At 44.8% G+C, this 21,673-nt stretch overlaps 1 protein-coding gene across 2 annotated transcripts in view; it reads right to left on the bottom strand.

Annotated features, from left to right (window-relative positions):
• Positions 1 to 21,673, bottom strand: part of LOC106749274 (ankyrin repeat and fibronectin type-III domain-containing protein 1) — a 90,435-nt gene that overhangs the window by 26,764 nt on the left and 41,998 nt on the right. The window contains exons 4-6 of one of the 2 annotated variants that reach the window (XM_014628571.1): positions 21,300 to 21,448; positions 17,657 to 17,843; positions 14,284 to 14,534 (exon numbers count right to left, since the gene is read on the bottom strand). In XM_014628571.1, coding sequence (XP_014484057.1) covers positions 14,284 to 14,534; positions 17,657 to 17,843; positions 21,300 to 21,448 — 587 coding nt within the window. Of the gene's footprint in view, positions 1 to 10,274; positions 10,321 to 14,283; positions 14,535 to 17,656; positions 17,844 to 21,299; positions 21,449 to 21,673 lie in introns of those variants that run through there. The other variant, XM_014628572.1, reaches the window with a different exon arrangement.

Below are 21,673 nucleotides of genomic sequence, written 5' to 3'. Positions count from 1 at the left end.
AATATTGCGCATAACTGCGCGCGTATACCCACGTACGACGAGTGCATCCTCCCTCCCCCGAGGAAAAAACTTCTCGCCGCGATTTCACCGCATTCCTGCGCGACACAGCGTCGTACATAATAATTACACCCTCGCAGCTTACTTTATTGCCACGTGACACGAAATAATGAGCAGACCTCCCGCGGATGTTCATGAATAATCCGATGAGAGACACGCAATTTGTCGGGGTTTGCACGCGATTCCCTGTATTTTCATTACGACGAAAATGTATTTCGGCTGTGAAATCTGACTGATAACCGTCGACGAGACGCAGTTCCTATTGTGTTTACGGATAAACGAATAATAACACCGTCGCTTTAATCAACGGGCGGAATTTCTGCGCGACTTTGAAGGGAATAAATGTATTTTCATGTGCCACATGCCGGCAGAAGGAAATATCTAATAATTCTTAATAAAACGCGTGTGGGAGCGCCGGAGAGAATGAGACCGACAGAGAAAAAGAAATATAAAGAAAAGGGAGAGAGATAGAGAGCAGCTCCGCGTGTCGTTGAAATTCTCATTTTTCATGTTTTATCTGGCAGAATTTCTGATATTTCATTCGCGTTTGGCCACACGGCGTAAAAAGCAACGTTTCTGCATAAATGACAACATAGATGAATATTTCACCGGTTACTTTAACGGAGTAACGCGAGAGAAGAGATTCCACCGAGATCAATACGCGTACATACATTACATCTACGATATACATTAATTAATTATTTAATTAATCACTTAAAACGATGCTTCACACGTCCACACACGGCACAGTATCAAGAAGTTTCGACCGGTTTTTTCCCCTATTTTCCAATCCTTCCGAAAGTCGACGCTCGTGGAGTTTTTTCTGCTCGGAAAAAAATGTGAAGTACACACCTTTCGCAACCGGTCTCAGTCGCGTTTTTGTTCGACGGAGATTTAGTTTCGTACCAAACATGCACGTCAAACGTCGCACGCGAAAAAGAGTGTATTCGGATGTATTCCCCGGCATAATCCGCCACGCAATGTTTGCAATGCGTTTTCCATTATTGCCCTCGTCGTACGTATGTTTAATAACGCCACGCTTAGTGAAATAATGAAAGGACGAGGTTCCGGGGGAGACGCAAGGAAACAATGTCACAATTGGATTAAGTAATTACATTCTGAATTTTATTCGAGCAAAAATGGCCGAGGGAGAAGTTTAAAGAGAGGCAGCGTAGTATGCGAGAACTCTCGCCTGTTTCCCGACGAGTGAAAAACACTTCGCCTCCGAGCCGCGAGATATTTTCGAGCCGAAGCCGTCGTCCCGAAAGAATTTACGCGATAAGTTGGAGCAATCTCTTTAACGAGAAAGAAAAGCCTCCACTCCCGCGGAGTAGAATTCGTGAAACCAAAGCGGCGGACGATGCTCACCCCCGAGGGATGGGAGCGGGGCGAGTTAAGAAGCGGCAAAGGAAGATTTCTCGAGAGAAAGAGAGAGAAAGACGAGAAGATAATGCATTTTCTATTCCGAGATTCGCGTCGCGCCGGGATGCTTTTTACGCTCTCGCGTCCGTTATCAATACCAACGGTGGAAAGTGACGAATGGTTTTTTATCGCGAAATATACAAGCAGCGGCTTCGTTTAGGAATTCCGCAGAAGACGAGGCTCAAGCGGCGATTCTCGCCGAAATGCTCGTGGATCAATTTTACGCGGATTATTTGTGCTCGAACATTATCGTTCCGTTATTCCGTTCCTCGAACGTTAGCGTGGACACCGGTCACTAAATTTCGTCTTTTTGACACGACACGTCGCCGTTGCTATTTAATATCAGGATTTAATGCCGAATTAATGAAGCCCCGTCATTAAGAGGGCGGTCTCGACCTCGAAAATGATGAAACGCCGAGCGCGTCAAATAACGATTGCGCGCGTTCGATCGATTAACAGCCGACGATTTCCTCATTAACAGGTGCGTAACGACCGGGCCGCGAAGTTTCGCTTTATGTCGCGCGCGTGTATTCAACGATTTTTATTTTCGCAAACTTCCACGGACAACTGCTTTGGTGCCGACTGTGTGCGCGGATAAAATATTCCATCGCTGTTAGTGAATTGCGTCGGTGCATCGCGCGCGTGTGCGCCTCGTCGGTATATACCTTTGTTATACCAATCTACTTTGTTACATCGAATTATATAACGAGCAGTCGCTCGCCTTTTTTCACGGTTGCCTCACGATGGGTTTATGAAGAAGTAAACGAATTGCCGTGTAGAATTTACGAGCGGAAAAACACAACCCGGCGGCGCGCTCTCCGGGAATATCAATTTCCACAACAAGTTCTGAAATAAAATTGTACAAAAAATATACATAACGAAAATAATATACACTATGTATAAAACGATTCGTTCAACACGATAGTAAATAGTTCGCATTAATTTCGTCGCTTCGGCGTCGATTTAATCTGCCCTCGCGCGAAATTCGCCCGAGTCGAAACTTTGGTTCTGTGTTGAATCCTTAATTCTACAATATAGTAGGAGCTAAGATAGTAAAACAGATTTCAATTTTAACCATATGATACAACCCCTATTTTGACCCTGATAATATTTTAAATTTCCGTTTTCGCTGTTTTAGCTGTTTTAAAATACGATGAAGGTAGCGTTAAAATTCAATCTGCAGAATTAATGTGTAGGTTCAAAAGAGAAGTTAAAGAATATTAATATCGTCAGAGTAGCGTCAAAATTTTGACTCGGGGGTCGTCGGGTTGTGCTGCGACGAAAAAAAGATCGCTTTTCGCGTTTCTTCTCGTCGCGCTGCGTGTGTCAGAGCGCAGACATTAGATCCCGCACTGAAAGCAGACTTGATCTGTCAGACGCAACTAGTGTGTCGCGAAATTGAGAAAATAAACGCGACGTCGATCGATAATCAAGCCCGGCTCGGAATTTAGGGATCTCCTCACCAAGCCACCGATAGAGTCGCGTAAACGCGTTAACTGTTTTCCGTCTGAGTTCGCGAGTTCGAATCATTCGGAGGAAAATTGCGTTTCAATCCGAAAACGCAAACGTGAGATCCCGCTTAACGTTGTTTACTCCTTGTTTCTGGTACCATCAGGGCGGCGGTAACTTACCGGAATGGACGACCCTCGGACGAACGCTTCTGAGGATTCCCGAGTTCTTCGGCTCCGATGCGCGAAATACCGGGCATTCAATTATCGAGCTGCGCTATCCGAGATTTAGCAAGTTCCTATTCCGAATCCCGTTAGTCGGGTGTTTCGCTCGCAGAGTGTATTTTGTATATTTAGAATATTACATATTAATATTGTGAAAATATTACATGTGTAATAGTGAAAAAATCATGTTTTATATACTCGGAATATAATTACATAAATATTAATATTACGAAAATATGAAAAAAGAGAGCCATTAAAGTGGAGGATCTCTTTGAAGGAAGTCCCACTATAGTGATGCGTGATTACCAAAAGGTCAAATGCAAGATCCGAATGTGAGAGCTCTGTGATACTTTTGAGTCGAGCACGCTGATTGCGAAACCACGAGATGTAATAGGGAAACTACGCAGACGTCGCGGCTCGATGTTTCGTCGCACGTGGTCGACGTTTCATAATTTAATAACGTCATTATCGCCCGCACGCCGCAGTTCAACGGGGTCGGCAAAGTGCCGCGGTGTGATACATTTTTACGATCGCATCGTGTCGCACGAATTCCACCTGCCTCTCTCTCTCTGTTTTTCTCTCTATCAATGTTCAAGCGAACGCTAAGTCCTAAGGGTTAGTCTGTCAGTTTTGAAATATACTCGTGGAGAACGGCAGGCACAAAACAGAAATCGCTGTTCGATCCCTGCGTGGGTGCCTCCGCGCTGCGTTACGCCAAGATGGATACGTTCGATACACGTTCTCGTTTCTCATTTTACAAACTGGTTTTTCATAGGTGCGAGAGACGCCGGTCGTCGGCGAATAGCCCGCATTAATCTGCACGCGCAGCTTTGTCACCGACGAGAGACACGAGAATAAACGTAACGTTAACCTAAAAAGGACAACAAGAGGGGAAGAAAAAAAAGATAGAGGAAACGCATAAATAAATAAACCGCTGGCGTACATTCCACGTTAATGTTACATGTTTGACAATTAATAATCTCTATCGCGAATGAACGAATATTCCAGCCCTCGCAAATCGTACGGTCGTATTTGCGATGTGATCGCGTTTTGCGGATTTTTCAACCTCTCGGGAGAACAGATTCCTATATGAAAAATTCAATGAATAAATATACATTCCGGTCGATCGTCCGATTCGGCGAACGAAGCTGATAAGCGGACCTAACGCGATTGAGAAACGAATAAACGTCGTAACGTTACACGTGGAAAAAAAAAGAAATAGTCATTCTTCACCTGCGCGATCGCTCGCGCGTCATTCTATTTACCTTCGCGCTTGTTTGCTTCGTTCCGTGCGACGCGTTTGAATTTCAACCCGCGTGAAAACGTCACCGCCGTTTTTCAAAGGTTCATCCCCCCTAAATTTACTCTTTCTCTTTTTCGTCTTTTTTTCTAGTATCGATTTCTTACTTATCAATTTCGTGTGTGGATATTTTTTTATATGCGCACAAGCGGGATCAATAGCGTCGATCACACGTGCGGCAGTGGACGCATCGTTCGAGAAACGCAATCGATAAAACAAAATTCGAATCGGGCTTTTATATCCCGCTTCGCGCGAGAGGGGGGGAGGGGGTAGATAAACGTTAGTCGCGAAATCGCGCGAGGTATCTCTCTTATTTCCGCTTACCTGCCGGCAACTCGCTCAAAATCCCGTCGCCAATCTATCGATCCGGCGTTTATGATGTCGAAAATCCGCTCGCACGATACAATTTCAAAACTGGACAGTCGCACGTGCCTCTTTCTTTCACTCGCTCACGGTCGCCGTTTGTAATCGCTATCGCGACGATCGACGAGCGATATAAGGCAGTTTCGACGCGTCGTCGGATCGAGTAGCTCGTTACATCCCCTCATTAGCCGCGACAATCATTGCCCGGATAATGTAAATAATCGCGCTGCGCGCGGAATCACCGCGACGACGTATGTATGATCATTACGAGCGGATTAACAGGATCTCGTGTGTGTCATATCACATGCGCGCGCTTCCGCGAGAATCCGGAGTGCGTCACTCGCGACTTTATCACTGAAAGTAACTTTGCTTTTAGCCGAGCGAAATGTAATTTCGTTTATCGAATTGCAACGATGTGTCGATGATGCAATTTTTCGTCGCGGAAAGAAAGCGTCAGGCGGAAAAACCGCAAAAATGACGCTTCTCGTCTTCGCCGTCAATGGGGAAAAATCGGTCGATTAACCGGCGCGGAGCGTCGCTGATTTTCCGAAATCGCGAAATTAATACAGGACGCGACGCGACGCGCGATTATTCCAGTTCCGACACATTTCCCCGGGGGAAAAGGAAGATAAAAGGGAGAGAGAGCGCACTTTGTGACTTCGCCGCGAGGAATTTAAAACGCAATGAACTTCGAAGCGGGACGATTTCTCGCGAAAATGAAAGCGTTCCTCGCGCGTACCGAAGGTCCTCACGACGTAGAGGAAGGACGCGTACTGAAAGGAAGGCTCAGTAACAGATGCGGTGTGCTGTTAAGCGTCCGTGCATGACATCGGGGCAGGTGAGTTCGAATTTCGTTAGACTCAGGGCCGTACCTGAGAGTGCGACGTCTTTCGACGAATTTCAGGCCCGTAATTACAAGGTGTACGCTGAGAAAAAGATTTCTTCAAATTTAATAAGTTTCATTGCATCCTAACAAGTTTCACCATCGGCATGCTTCGAAGAAACTAAATCAGTACGATTATTAGACTTTTCAACGAATTTGTATCGTTATTTTAAATAAAAAATTTGCTCGAAACGAAAGATAATTTTCTTACAAAGTAATTATTTGTTTCATTTTACATATTTATTGTGGCCAAATAATATATTATTCGGTTAAAAGATATCATTTCAAGTAACAGCGTTCTTTTTGCTAAATAATCGAGTTTTCTTGAATGTTTACATCTAAATTCTGACATTTTTACCCGTTCCTACGTTTTTAATTAACGTAATTAACTCCCGAGAGACGGTCAATCATTGCATTTCGATGAAACAAGTAATATGTCCTTTGCGATAGCTACGCTGCCGCGGTTCGAGGATAGTTTTCCATTTTCAAATCGCAATAAACGCGACGAGGCGCGAATACACAGGAAGTCCGACTAATGTAATCTTACGATTTCAAAGGAGAAGCGTTATACTACAAAATAACCCGCGATATAAATCCGATACTCTCAAAGCGAGGTAGGAAAGTTAGATATCTGCGCGGTAACGTTTAGTATCAAAGGTATCCACGCAACGAGAGAGAGAGGGAGAGCGGGCTCGATTTTTAATCGAACCTGCGGAAAATTCTTCGATTTTACTAAAATGAAATCGCAGTATTAATATTTTGTCAGGCAGACGTAGAAAAATATATCCAGCTGGAATAATGTCCCTTCGGTGAAACACGCGCGCTCGTTCAAAGCTCGACGACGATGCAGTTACGAACCTGTGAATCGACGGTCATTATTTCGCGATGAAATTCAGACCGATCTGCGCCCTACATCGCTGCGCGATGTAATCGTCGCGTAATTAACGCGCTCGTTCAATTTAAAATTATCCTCATTGCGATTGTCCGTTCTTGTATGGATAATTGGTCACATTGAGAACCTTTGTGCCGGCGATATATAAGAATAAAATCCAAATCACGCGTATATGACTCTGTTATCTCGACCGCTCTTTTTATTATTTCTCGTTGTTATTATTACACGCTTCCGCAAAACTTTTTCTCTCGTGCTGTTCGAGAGAAAGAAACGCTAGTCACTCGATGCACAAAGGTTCACCAGCTTGCCGAGCGATTATATACGCTGCGTGTACGAGAGAGAAAAGGTCACTCTCTTCTCGCTCCTCTGTAAATTCGAATTTTTCTTTTTTTGAGAATGTACCGATCGCGATGATAATTACAACGAAACGCGTCTTCGTCGCTGCTCGTCGTTGCTCCATCGTTCAAGAGTACACGAGATTCTATCGGGACACCCGTTGCATTTGTACTCGGATCGCAGGTGCCGCCCTTTTCCGTGCTGTTTTTCTCGCACAACACGTCGGGCAGTAGGGTGAACAGCGGGCATGGTAACGGAAACTCACGGAGAACGCTCGTAATTTCATGCAGAATTTGTAAAGAGCGGAAGTAGGACAATTACGAAGGGCGGAGGGAGGGATGAATCGGGCGTTCGTGATTGCCGAACGTTCCTGCTAAACTCGTCCTTTCGTCTGAAGATTTGTAGACGCGACTTCTCCGCGCGTGATCGCACGAACGAGTCGATACTTTAGCCGTTAGACCACGGCGGAAGCAAGCTGCGACCGCCTGTGTGCAGGCGAAGACGGAATCCGATGGAATTTTCAACTGAATGTTTCGAGAGCATGCGAAATATTTTTACCGCCCGATAAAATCGGGGAATTGTAACTCGCCGGCAACGAGCGTGACATCATCATAAACCTTCTTCGGTTACGCGGGAGTACAATGGGCGAGAAATGTAAATTCATCCCTTCCCATCTCAATCGTCGATCGGCGTCGCTTATCACCGAACGCCGATAATTTGGAAGATTAACGTAGAGCTGAAACAACGTATATCAGACGCTCCGAACGCGGAGCCAGGCGTTTAATCGTTACGATGCAGCACTTCCGCGAGTTACGTGGAATGTTAACGAATGAAAGACGTTGTTCGCGCATAGTTGAATGCCTTTAGACGCTGTTTGTACACTTTCGTTAAACGCGCATACAGACGCTATTTGTAAGAAGTGAACCACGGGTTGGGTTCGCCGAAATTAGCCGAAGTAAAGAAAAAGGGAGGATCTGCTTGACGGCGGGAAATCGTAAAAAAAACGTTGTAAGTCGGAGGTGGCGAGAAAAGTTGCCGGTTCTTTGCCCTTTTCATGCTCTGCTTGTCTCGTATTGCTGACGGCGCGGAATAAGAGAGACTCGCCATGCGTGAAGATCATTCTTGGATTCCGAGTGATCTAACCTGACCTAACCCCGCTTGAAATAGTGGGTCGACGTGGCATAAATTTTACGGGGAAAAGGCCAGAGACAAAGGATCGATTTGTAACGATAAAAGAATTCGCGAACGGGTAACACACGAGGTTTCGAGAGGCAAAAGTAGCGCGCACGCCTCGTATGCCTGAACAGACGCCCTTAGATGGTGAACTTCTTTTCCGCACACTTTTCCTTCGGGGAAAAGATTTAATTAAAGTTTCCGCCACACGAAAAAAAAAACTCTCTCTTAATTAAAGACTTAATTAAATACGAGGAGCAATTGAGAGAAAAAATATATATGTTCTCGCAGAGATTTAATTTTATGCGCGCGGTGATCGTTCGCTCGGCGATTTCTCGCGATTAAACTCGCACTCCTAAGGAGGAGGAAAAAAAAAACTAATTCCAAGGGAAAGCCAGGGAAACCTCATCTTCACCTGTCACTTCCGATTCGTGATTCCTCGATGGTCGTGTTCAACACATTTACATAATCCGATCTTATAGGTGCGGTCTGTGCAATCGATGCATAATATTAACTCTGATAACTCGCAGCGGTAATTGCTGTTTTCGTCTAGAGATCGGAGGGAAGGGGGGGGGGGGGAAGAGGCTATCTGCCGAGTTTAACATTATATATGGTGAATGACGCAATTAAAACTGCCCGATCATTATCGTGTTACATTATCACCGCTTAAGGCAGGATTAGGTTAAGTGTCGGTTTCGAAGTATTTGAATATTTTCATTAATAACTGACAATGAATGGAAGCTTAGCATTATTGCGATTTAATGATCATCGCCGACCGGATACCGCGATTTAATTAAATCTAATTGGGAGATGTTTTGTTATTAATTAAACGAACGATGCATAATTGCTAGGTCCGCGTTAATGGCTCACTTATTACATGCCGGATCGAATGCTAATTTAACCTCGCGCCCAGTATTTATCGACGATTTTCTCTCTCTCTCTCTCTCTCTCTTTCTCCTTCGTCTCGAGATATTTCAGTTTAATTGACGTCAAAGATGTTACGGGAACGGAGCGAAAATTATAATGCGATTCGATCGAATAATTGATTATCGCAGCTGTCGTCGCGATCCTTAGAAATCAACAATTCGTCCGTCGCGACAGCCAGCGGTGTACACTTAAACACCTCCGCTTGAATAATTAAAAGGTCAGACAGAGTGGATACATCAATCCGCGAGTTGGTTAGACGTTCGATACGGGGGATGTAACTTCGTGAAAAGTTAACGGGCTCTCCAACGTCTGTATTTATCTTTGTCATTTGCACGTGGGAATATACATACATATATGCGTGTTTGCTTTCACTCACGACGCGTGTGTCAAATACTTTCTTCGTCGCGCGGCAGCTCGTACCGAGATGGTCGCGTTTGAATTCTTGCGCGAGAGCGAGCGATATCCGGATGGAATCGCCGACATCTGTCTTACAGTTTTACAGCCGGAGAGATAAACGTTCGCTGGAGAAATAGCGGGAGAACCCTCCGCGAAAGTGAAAGCGGGTCGTCTCTCTCTCTATGGATAGAGAGGATGAAATGCTTACGTAATCGATCGGAAGCGTGAGCCCTCGGCGATCGATCGGCCATTCCTCTCGCGGCATTACGCGATTTTCGTCGTTAAAACGACGAGCAAGTTTTTCATTCCGAGGTGTCCACTGCGCGCGTGCGATCGGGTTTTCGTTCGATTCGGTGCACCCATACGTTAAATTTCGATAAAGTATATTAACATTTACTTCTCTCTAATCATTTGCGTTGTGTTCGGATATATGTTATGACTGTTGATTGTTCTCTGTCGTTCTGACAGCCTGAATAATCAACAGTCATTTGACAGTTTGGCATATATAACACATCACATTGTGTTCGAACGATGGGAGCGATTAGAAGGTCTAGTGAATTTTGACCCGGTGAAGGCTTCGCTGGTGTACGTCGGAGCGAATGTATCTCCTGAGAATCCGCTGCGTCAGTTCTTTCGTAAGCGCGAGAGTATCATCGTTTTATTAGGCGCACCGTGCGTGTCCGGGAGGAGGGAGTCGAAGGACAGAGAGACGAAATTCAATTCCGTTCGAAAACCTACCGGCCGAGAAATCGAATCTCGCCGACCGATCGAACCGGCGCTGTTTCGCGCGTTTCTTCTCGTCTGAAAGAGAGAGAGGGACGGACGGAGAGGATTCCTCTCGTTAAAACTCACCGGCGACGCGCCGCACGTCGTTGCACCGAATGCAGAAACCGGTTTATACCGCGCGACGGACGATTCCCGATGCATTCGTGATAGGGCCGGCGAGGTCCTCCACCTCTGCGCGTGTCCCTCAAAGCGCCTCCTCTTCCTCCATCTTCCTCCTCATCGGAGTCCCACGCGTCGCCGTCGACGAATCGCTCGGAGATCCCGGTGCTCCTCCGAACATCGCGGCATGTTCCACCGTGGTATTTCGGCGACGCGCGAACGACGAACGTTAAACGTCGGTTCGGAACGCAGCTTCGAGCTTCGATCTCCAAATTTCCATCGAGTATTCTTCTTCCCACCGTTGTCGTCGGTGACAGGTGAATCGATCGCACCTCCTCTCACTCACTCGCTCACTCTCTCTCTCCGCGCATCGCACTGACTGATGTCGTTCCGTTGAAAAGTACTTATGATAGACACAACGACGAGTCGAATGGGAGGAAGAACGGAGATTAGCGCCTCATTAACTCCCGATCGCGTGTTCTTTGTTCACCGACGACGCGAGCCTTCTTTCCCGGCAAGCAGCTCCGAGAGACGCACGGACGACGATCGCCGTGAACTGTGCAGGTCGCACAGACGAACGACTCGCGATGAAGGCGAGAGAACGCCTTCCCTTCGTCCAACAGGAGGACGTAAACAAAGCGCGGGAGACGATTGGCTGAGGAGTTACCTGTCCGGACAGGTATATCGCGCGTACCTCGCCTCTCAGGCGCGCTACCGGTGGAACGTCCCGTTTACAGAGCCGTATCGGAGAATGTCATTCCACAGGCTGCGGCAAATCTTATGCTGTCGCAGAGAAAGTCTTGCCAGAATAGTGAATTGTTTGTTAATATAGCGATAGTAAAAAAAAATTGTTTAGACAGCAGAAAGATTTGTCAAAAGTATTAATTGCTATTTGCTGGATATATGGACGGCAAAATAATTTGGTTCTACCGAAAAAGTTTGATTGCTGTCGCAACGACGCTTTGCTACAGCGACAGCAAAATTAATTTTTCCGTAACAAACTTTTTTTACCGCTCGGTAAAAGAAGAGGAAAAAGTACGACGAGTTCGTCGTCTCTCGTACTTCAGATGAATATATTTCGATCGAAAAAATATGCAACTCGGGGCGAAATTAGCTTCATAAAATAATTAATAATCTGGGGCATCTCGGATTTCCGCCGAGCTTATTTCGTTTTCGAAGCGAAGTGCTACTTGAAGTGACTGGTAAAGAGGGCGAGGGAAATAATTAGCTGCGAATGACGAACAGATTCATGCTTGTCGGGTGTAAGAGAGTTTTGTAGAGCGTGACAAATTTCACATGCATGTATACGTGTAGTTTCGTAAAATCACATTGGGAATGCGAACACATATCGTTGCCGAACGCGTCGTGATATACCCGTAATATTTCGCACGCACGCGACCGTTCAGAGATAACTTCGGATATACGTGAGAAAGAACAGATGGTGTCAGAAATCAAAAGCGGTGACAGATGTCAACAATATCAAATCTCTGTACGTGCGCCGGAGAGAGGCGCAGAAGCGTCACTCGGTCCAAATTGATTCGGACAACCTAATGTTACTCACATATATATGGAGGTAGCAGTGTAATTTTATAGTAATTTTATACATTATATTATTCGCGTCAAAGGAGTACGTAAATTTTACTTTCGACCTGATTTTTCATCGAATTTGTACACTTCGCGTTCCGGAGGAAATATAAATTTTTCGTAAAAAAAAATTCCGATGAAACATTCATTAGCAAATATAAAAATATTTATCAAACCAGGAATAAAAAGCATCAGATCATTATGTGTATAATAACATAAATATATTTATGTAGTGTTTTTTTTAAACGTTTTAAACGTTTAAACTGTATAAAATGATTTATATAGCGTCACAATTATATACCGTCCATAAGTTCCTATTGGCTCTCTTCATTTTAGGCTCTATTTGATATTAACGAAACCTTTTAATTTAACTATAAATATTTATTTGAAAACCAGTCATGAGCAGGTTGCAAAACATCAACGCGCAAACGTTCAAGCCAACGCTCACAAAAGGCTCTTTTATTACACGCAGTGCATGTTGAAAATTCGCATTGATTTGCAATGAAAAATATTGTATATTATTATTAGCCTTTAAAGTCGCGAACAATGAAATATTAATTCAACGATAATCGCGAACGCGCGGCGGACGTCACGGAGCGACACTAGCAGCCGTTCAGGATTCCCGATAACAATGCCGTTCCTGCAATTTAACTTTAAACCACAGCGGTCTCCGGTGGCTAGAAACTTTCTATCGCGGACTCACCCCTCAAGTGGAATGTTTCTGAGGTGGTACGCTCTTGACATAAACGCTGGTTATAAGCGAACTTGCCTCGTTACGACCTCGCCGCCAAAAAGGAAAGAAGTTGAATATCGACATCGTTGTGAAAGGAGCGGATGGCGATGTTTCGACGCGTTGCTAATTTAAATTATTATTGCGATCACGGAGCGGACGTCTTTCCTCATGAACGTTTCATCGTGATTTCAACAACAGACTCCTCCCCCAACGTATCCGCGAAAACAGAATTTTCATAATTCGCGTTTGATCGTGTTCGTTATGAACTATCGAAGCCGGAAATTAAAGCGGGCGGGGACAATATAAACGTGACAAAGCAGGCGCGTTTTACGATCGCTCGTTAAAACAGGACTACTACGTTTATCGGTGATAAAGACGAAAAGAAAAAAAATCAGAGCCTGCGTTTTATATTTGCCGCATGAGTTTGCCGGTGAGAGATCGTAAAACCGCTCGGGTTTTCCTTCCGCAGCTGGCGCGCCGTTGTTTAATCCGCATTATGATCATTTTTACGGATAAGTACAAAGAAAGTGACATCCGCCGGTGACCTTTGGACGATGCGTCGTAAAGTTAGATATTACAAGTTACACGTGCAGCTGTCGCTCGATGTGCTTGATAAGAAATGTTCCGAGGGTTGCTCGTACTTACGGAAAAATTACACTTAGCGAATATTCAGCGGATACGACTTTGAAATCGGAGTATCTCGAAAGAAACTGCTCGCTCCTTAAATTTCTGCTTCCGAAGTTTCAGAACTTGAAAGTGTCGAGATGGAACATTTTCTATTCGTCGAGAGGGATAATTTTTCAGTCTTTCCATGTAAGTTGAAAAAGCAAACGTTGACTCTTTTTCTCGGGGTGCAAAAATGTAAAACGAGCCGAAGAATAATGTCCTCGGCGATAAGTATGTGCGAGATCGATGTATAATACACGCACGCACACGTCGACGTCCAGCTCATAGTTTCTAACTAACGCGCGTCGCTGCAACTTGCGATTATTAGTACGCGTAACTTTAGTCATCATATATTAAATTACTTGCTAACGAAGATCTGTGAATTCGCAACTTCAACCTGAACTGCCGTGGGAGTTGCAAACTCCGCACGCGGAGAGAGATGGATTAATCATTCAGATTCGCTGGTCGTGAGCCTCTCGCTGATATAAACAACACCAGAGGATGTTCCCCGATAAAATAAAACCGAGATTCTCGGGTAATTATCGAGTTAGAGAGATAGATAGGGAGGGAAGAGCGCGTTATTTACAACAAGTTCTTACAATATGATCTCGCATTCCTCCCTATATTTCCGTCCGTCGAGTCTTCGTTATTAAGTTCCGAGACAGCGCGGCGATTATCAACGTCTTTCGACTCGCTCGCCGGCGAAATAAATTTGTCATCGTCTTGCGATACTTCCTGTTCACCGGCCGGTATACGACTAAATACAACAAGAAATCTGGTGCGAGAGTTTCCTCTATCACGGGCCCACTGAAATTTGATCACGCCGCTACCTGGTTAATAATTAACGGAAAATTGCGTTGCAGAGCGTTGACATTCAATTTATTAATTAACCTTCCAAAACTGCTTTCAATTAGAACTTCTAACAACACCTGTGCATAATTCAAAGGTGCTACTTTTTTCCTCTCTCGCCCGAGTCTTTAATCGATGACTTACCTACAATCGCCCTGTGTCCCTTCACCCGCCTGCCGATGTTGGGCGACACCAGTCTGTCGCCTCTCGCGCCCAGCAACGGGCTCGGACTCCTCCTCGGCGGGGGTGGCTGCTCGACAAACAGGCCGTAGCTACTGCCGGCGCTCACGCCGCCGTTACTGCCGGTCCCGATCCCTCCGGTCAGTCCCCATTCCGCCACGCTGTCGATCGAACTGCTCCTCGGCAGGCACGAGCTCGTCGTGCTGCAGTCTCGCCTGTCGATTCATATTATCCGACTTGTAAGAATAATCAGGAGGGATCGCGCGAAGAAGAAGCTCCGTATTATCTCCTCGATAATCGTCGATTCTTCCCCTTTTTTATTCTTACGACGACAATTAGCGTATTTTGGTACGCGCGTACTTCATCACGAGGCAGAGAGGGTGAAAAAAAAAAACGCACGCCAATCCCTCTTCGACATCCGGGGCGAGGAAGTAGAGAATCCCTATCGTGCGGATGACGCGTTGAACGACGGCCGGGATCGTAAATCGCGAGTGATCGATGCATTTTCGCACACACCGGCTTTTCCCCTTGTTTTAAGCGCCGAGCGCTACCGTCCTGTCGAAGTGACGGTAATTTAATATCACGCGTTTATGTAACGAAAATGACTCGCAGTGGAATATCATTCGCGCGTCTTTTCGTCGAATTACCGCTGCGCAACGGCGCTATGTTCTAACGGCGATTTTACGCGCTACGTGGTGCAAGGAAACTCCTTCGAGGCACGCACGTACACACACCTTCGCATAGCGACGGTGAAATGTAAACACGAGTTTGCGGATTAACTGTTGCCTCGGTTCGCAGACTATTAACGCGCCGCCCAGGGGTCACGCCGATGTTACGATACTGCCGGGTCTCGTAAATTCCCCCCCGTGTAAGACACGCGATAAATTGCACAATGAGATAGACGCGCGGGCATGCCCAAATTAGGAATCGATGATGTAAGTTTAACGAGAACTGCGTTTATTTACTCGATTGTTAGCCGCAACATCCGATGGATATCATCCTGATTTTAGTATGTGGTCTGTTAGTTAAATGCTGACGGGAGGGAGATGGTTTCAAGAGGTAGGAGAAAATAATCGAAAAGTTAACGTATCTGTGAGATACATCACGACCATTCATCATGCAACTGATATTTAGTTAATTTAGCCAATTTTGTTGTCCCTGTATTTAGCTGCCACGGTTAAATATGAGGTCTGGTCACTAAATTCTAGTTGTGTTAAGTTGCGAACAATTTTGCGACTAACAGAGGGTTATTCAGATTTCGAACTTAAGCTCGGAGGCAATGGAAATCAGCGCGGGGCAGTTAATTTAACCGACAACTTCAACGATATCTCGTCCATTCGTGGTGGCGGTGGTGGGAACTGCTATAAACCGTCTTTCCGTTGTTCGAACAACCCGGTGACAAGAATCGCGCGATTATCGCGTATAATCGTTCTCGCGCCTTAATCTGCGACCGAACATGGTTTATAATTAAACGCGAGGAAATCGAGCCTATGAGAGAGAAAGAGAGAATCACCGTGAGCGCGGTCTTAATTCCACGTGGAGCTTCTTTCCCGTACGAGAAGCAGCGTGAAATTAACTCAAGTCCGTTACTTCGAGCGAGAGACGGTGTCGTATACGATGTATTGTCGGCCTTGATTCTCCCTTTCTCGTAGGTCCTCCGTAGGGCCGAGAGAGAGAGAGAGAGAGGCATCAGCTGCCGCGTTCTCTCCTCGAAGTAATTCGGCGACATTTGTATTTTAATTCGAGACGGCAATTTTCCTAACTCGGGAGCTGCTCGCTCGCGCATAACAACGTTCCGAGAGTTTTGTACGTTCAGGCAAAACGCGAGAGCATCGCTGAAACAAACGTCCTGGAAATCACGCCGGTATTTTCGGGCACGGAAACGCACTCGTTTCGAAATCGTTTTACACAGAAATCGCCTGGCGCGAGATAACGCACGGCGAGGAATCTATTCATCGGCGCGATCGATAACGACACGCTCGCAATAGTATTAGTTAACAAGGAAATTGACATCGTGCCGCGCAACGACGAGAAATTCGTAACAAACGATAACCCGCTATATTTCGGGGGCAGATGTGCTGTAATAACTGCGACTGAAATTCTACCTGACTGGAATCGCGTATCCGCTATGATATCTCGTTATGACGAGAAACGACTTCACTCGTTCTAATGTGGCTGTTTTCCTTTTCGGTGACGATTTATCGCCGGCCGCCCGACGTAATCGCGAGATCGTTTATCCGGGAGAGGTATCGCCAAGTATGAGTACGCACCCGTTTCGTCGCTCAACGAGAGGTGTGCTTCTTAACGTGTCTGATATTTCGGTGACGGTCACGCGAAATAAATATCACGGCCATAAATAGAGCGATCGTATCGGGAGTCACGCGAAGGATAAAGGGTGATACTACGACATCCCGTCGGTGTGCAAAAAAAACCGCCGTTTGCGGACAGCATGATGGAGCGTTGCCAGTAAAGAAAATCGCCCAAGTTAACCGTTTGCCGCGAATCTTCAGATAAGAGCGTACGGGAAGGAGATCGAGTTTATTTCGCGAAATGTTCCCGGTGACGAGTCGAGCGATTCAAGGACGAATTCAATCCAGGTCCGGCGAGAGACAGAAGGCGAGAGCTTTGCAAAGCAAATGCCGACTGCCATGATTAAGTAGTCTCGCCCCGAGCTGACGTTTGTGTCTATTGGTTTTCCACCTAATTTCGTATTCCATTTGTCCCAACCGGTGTCTCTCTTCGGCTCTTTGTAGGGATTGCTCGCCGGCGTCGATCTTTCGCAGCGCCTGCTCGATGCATTATACACAAGGAGATCACCGTTAACAGATCGATCGATCCAATCTCGCGATTCCATAACGATAGTTTTAAAAGTTTCGGAAAAAACCCATTCTTCCCACGAATTTTCTCATCTTCTGTCCCAGAAGCATAAGAATTCGTCTAAAAATTCACGTGTGTTCGATTAAAACCTGCCACATTTAACTTTTTTCCCCGTAAAGAAGCTAAATAAATAAACTCGTTTAAATTATGAAAATAAATATTTTTACAAAGTTATAATGAGCAAAGTACACTTGTAAAGCGAATGTTTATTTTCGAAATTTGAATGCACTTATACATCATAAATAAATAAAAAATAATCCTCGGAAAAATGAGGAAAAAATGGTTTTTTTTTTCTGAAACTGCAAAATTATAACCGAGATCTAAAAGAGAAACGAAAGAGAAATTCTCTCTTTGCATGACTCCGTCCTGGACTCGCTCTTATTGCTCGGGTCGAGCGGGGTGGTACTCGATCGTGAAGGTGGCGAGTACAGCTTCGTATCGGGTCGGTCCGGTGACATACCTCTCCCAGGAGAGTCGTCGTGGAATTTCATCGCTCGGGGTGAAGCTCGGTCGCTGGTTCAAGAGTCTCGCGAGCCTGTTCAGGGGCTGCGAGCCGCCGATGCTGCTGCTACTCAACCTGCCGCTCCTGGCTGAGTGCTCCTTGGAGGTTTCTCTGCCGGCCGGGCCGGAATCGGAGACGCGGCGTTCTGTGTCACAGAGGAGGTCGGACATGAGGAATCAGGAATCCTCGCGCGATCGACGTCGCGCTGAAAAACCGGAAAATCCGTCCCGCCTGATTCTCCCCGGCGCCCATCGTGCGCTTCTCGCGTCACATCAGTCGTAAACGTCAAGAAACGTTCTCTCGCCGATTCATCGTTTCATCGAAATCGCGAGATCATTCCCGACTTTATGGGAATGAAAAGTCAGGTGCGAAATGTGCGATATGTATACACTGAGAACAAGATTTATTCAGATTTAATCCATTTTATTGCATCCGAACAAATTTCAATCATTGGCATGCTTCAAAGAAACTAATGTTTCAATTAATAAATACGATTAGACTTTTCAACGAATATATATCTTTATTTTAAATAAGAAATTTATTTGAAACGAAAGATAGTTTTCTTAGAAAAAATTATTTGTTTCATTTTACATATTTATTGTGACCAAATATTCAAATGATAGCGTTCTTTCTGTTAAATAATAGAATTTTCTTCAATGAGACAATAAAATTTTTACTCAAACAAATAATACTTCGTATATGTTGTTTCTATGAAACAAATTTTAGTCAAATAAATAGAAATATTAAATCTAAAGAAACTTTTTCTCTGTATATAGATGGAAAAAGATGCTGTTGTATCAATGGAATTGATCAATAGCGCCGTTGGAGTAAATCTTTTTAATTTAATAGAAGAATATCAAATGACGCTAAAGCTGCATTTTGTGCTCTTTGGGAGCTCACGCATTATAAACATTATTCTATTTTTATTGTTATTACACGCCAAAGGAAAATAGATTGACGCACATAAGCGCCCAAAGGGAATGCAGCCCGAGTGCATAAAACGTTAACAGACGACGCAACCAGCGTTTGTGAATGAAGCCAATACAATATGTTATAATTGTGAAAATTAACTAATTATTAAAATATGGAAAATATTTTTACAGAGTATTTTGCGGAGAGAAATTGTTTTCCAGATATCAACGATATCATACATCGTTTTAATAATCTATAAACCAAAGTATCGTTTCGATACTATTGCTATTGAATCAAGCAAATTTGTTTCAATTACGACGCTGTTGATCAATTCTATTGATGCAGCGGCATTTTTTCGCGTACGCGACCTTCGTGCGATCTTCGATAACGAAGCGTCGATCAGTTTCGGCAATCCGAGGATTTGTACGATCGCGGAAAGCATCGAAACATGCATGCGGTCGTAAACACCGTGTCGGCGTTGTTTATGACGGCTGTGCATTTTCTTTCAACGCGACCCGCGCATATCCGGCGAAATGAAACATTACAGCTCGCTATTTCTATGGAGGGTCGTCGCTCGCTGCGTTATAAATTCACCGTGTCTCGTGGATTTCGTCGTCCCGGTTTGTTGTTGTACGTTGAAAAAAAAACGTTCGTATATGAACGTCCATTAAATCGAAATTTCGCGAACACATCGAGGCACCGATTCGTTTAAAAGCAAAAAAAACGATCAGCCCCGCGATCAAGCACGTGCTGGTCCAAAGCACTTTGCCGTTTTATTTATTGCAACATCGATCCAAAACAACTCTTTTATATAGCGTATATTTAACAACAGCAACAACACAACGACTCCAGTTTTACTCAAGCTTGCATTCCACAATAATAAGACTATTGTATGCCCGAGGACATCGATGCGCCATAGATCATAATTCAAGCTCCGCTCCACACACGTCGCGTGAGTCGTTTCGAAAACTCTACAACTCCGCCACGTCGTTGGGATTACTCAGATGATCCGCATGCGTGACGAGAAATAGAGAAAGAGAGAGAGAGAGAAATGCGAACGGTGCAGAAGTGAGAAGGCGGGATGGCACGTAGATGACGCGTAAGAATATCAGCTTTTACAGCGCTGTGCTGAAACTCTATACATATAAACCTGAGAGAGAAAGAGAGTCTCCGTTCTACGACTTATCCAATAAATTCTTTAGGTACCTTACCTATCGTGTCGTCCGTAAAGGATATTCTCGGCGCAAGAAGCTTCGTACAATGGGAAGCCGTGCTTCCGCGCTTCGCGCAAGTCGTATTGTCCGCAGTAGGTGGAACGACCGATATCCCCGTTGTTACCGCTGAATGCGAGCGAAAGATGACTGTGATTAAATGTGAGAGAGCCTTACGTGTCGCGCTTACGCGCGATTGTTCTTAATGTCGCGAGTTTGCACGGGCTTTCTCGCGCGGATCCTCAAGTTTACGAGCCGGCGGCGGAGAAAGCTCTCCCTTGGCGATTACGGGGTGTCTTACGACCCGGACGAAAAATTCATTCTTCGATACGGGAGTCAACCCGAACTCTCCGCGTTCCAAAGGTGCTGTCGGATATTTCTTATTGAACGTGAAAAACGACGCGACGATGTTTTTCTCGATCAAAACCTAAAATAGTTATATCGCAGAGTGCCATATTTTCAGTGACGCATCGAAGTGGCCACTCATAAATTTAGTATTTATCAAGCAAAATTACATTCCTCTATATTTATTTCACTACTCAAATAATAATTTGGTTGAAGTTTGAAGCGACATTCGAGCGAAAAATTTTTTTAAGTTTCACTTCAGTAAAGAAACAAATATACGCAAGAAACAGTAAAATTGTGCAAAATGTATTAATATTAAAGTATAAATAAACGAGAAAATTTAAGTGTTTAAGTATATGCATACATATATTTCGAATATTACTATAAGTTATGAATTTTACAACGAAGTATTTTCAAAACTAAATAGTCAATATTTCAGAGATTTTTATATGATGTCTATATTAATAATATCACATCAGTTTTTCATTAAAATCCTAAATACGCTTTAGAAGAATAGAGCATTAATTGTCACCTTTAGTTGCGAACATCTCGTCCCTCAACTTTATTTAATAATTTAATTACTATCTTAATTACTTAATTGCAACTATAATTATCCGTGTTTAAATCTTCACATAGCGCAGGTTTTCGAATGAATTCTTAAAAAACTCATTTTATGCAGCAACTACCTGAAAACTGACATTTGAAGGTCGCGGCGTTTCAGCGAATTTTCGCACCGTTATAGCGCAAAGCTATACAGAGGATGAACGCACAGAGGGCCAAAGTCAGATTCATTACGCGATTAATTTATCTCTCATCGCGTTGTTGCGCGCACGACGGCTGTCGTCGGGAATCCGCGCCGGAAGAACCGTAAGAGAGACGATGTCTCGGAACAATGGTAAGAGGTAATATCGTATTCGCGCGGATTAGCAACCGGTAAAATTACGAGAGCGTTTCTCTCGCCGTGAGATAACCGCGTTCAGACGCGAGAAACGCGAGAGAAACCGCGGGAAACAACTGTTGTGCTAGAGATAAAATTGTCGCTGGACGATAAAGTGACGGTATTCACGTGCGACTGAACGAGAAAGAGATACAAGGACGAAAGTCCCGTCACAGACTTCGTTATCAACACTTACCGTTGTAACGAGCTTCGATTTGAGCCTGAAGTATGCTCAGGCCGGGTGTGACGATGGCCGGTAGAGTCCTGGAGCGCAGGAGAGGCGCCGGACGCCCTCCGGGACCTCGCGCCGACCTGTTCTCGGACTTGCATTCTGCGACCGGAGCGCTGCGAGCAAAAAAATGGATCGCCGCGATGAAAATGCAGCTTCCAGATACTACTAATTAAATCGACTGTTATATAGCTGTCGTATTCTTTGCGTTTAGCAAATTGACGGCCAGTACGAGTCGCTTAATTGTAATCGAGCGCGCGCTAACTCATTGGATCGTTAAGTGGACACGTGTGTATACGCACGTTTCTCGTCTCGTAACTGATCGCGCGTATATATATATA

This window comes from Dinoponera quadriceps, unplaced genomic scaffold (assembly GCF_001313825.1).
Source record: "Dinoponera quadriceps isolate SergipeBrazil2010 unplaced genomic scaffold, ASM131382v1 scaffold2952, whole genome shotgun sequence".
NCBI classification, from domain to species: Eukaryota; Metazoa; Arthropoda; class Insecta; order Hymenoptera; family Formicidae; genus Dinoponera; species Dinoponera quadriceps.
Note: the sequence above shows the minus strand (reverse complement) of the source record. Positions and strands in the feature narration are given on the sequence as shown.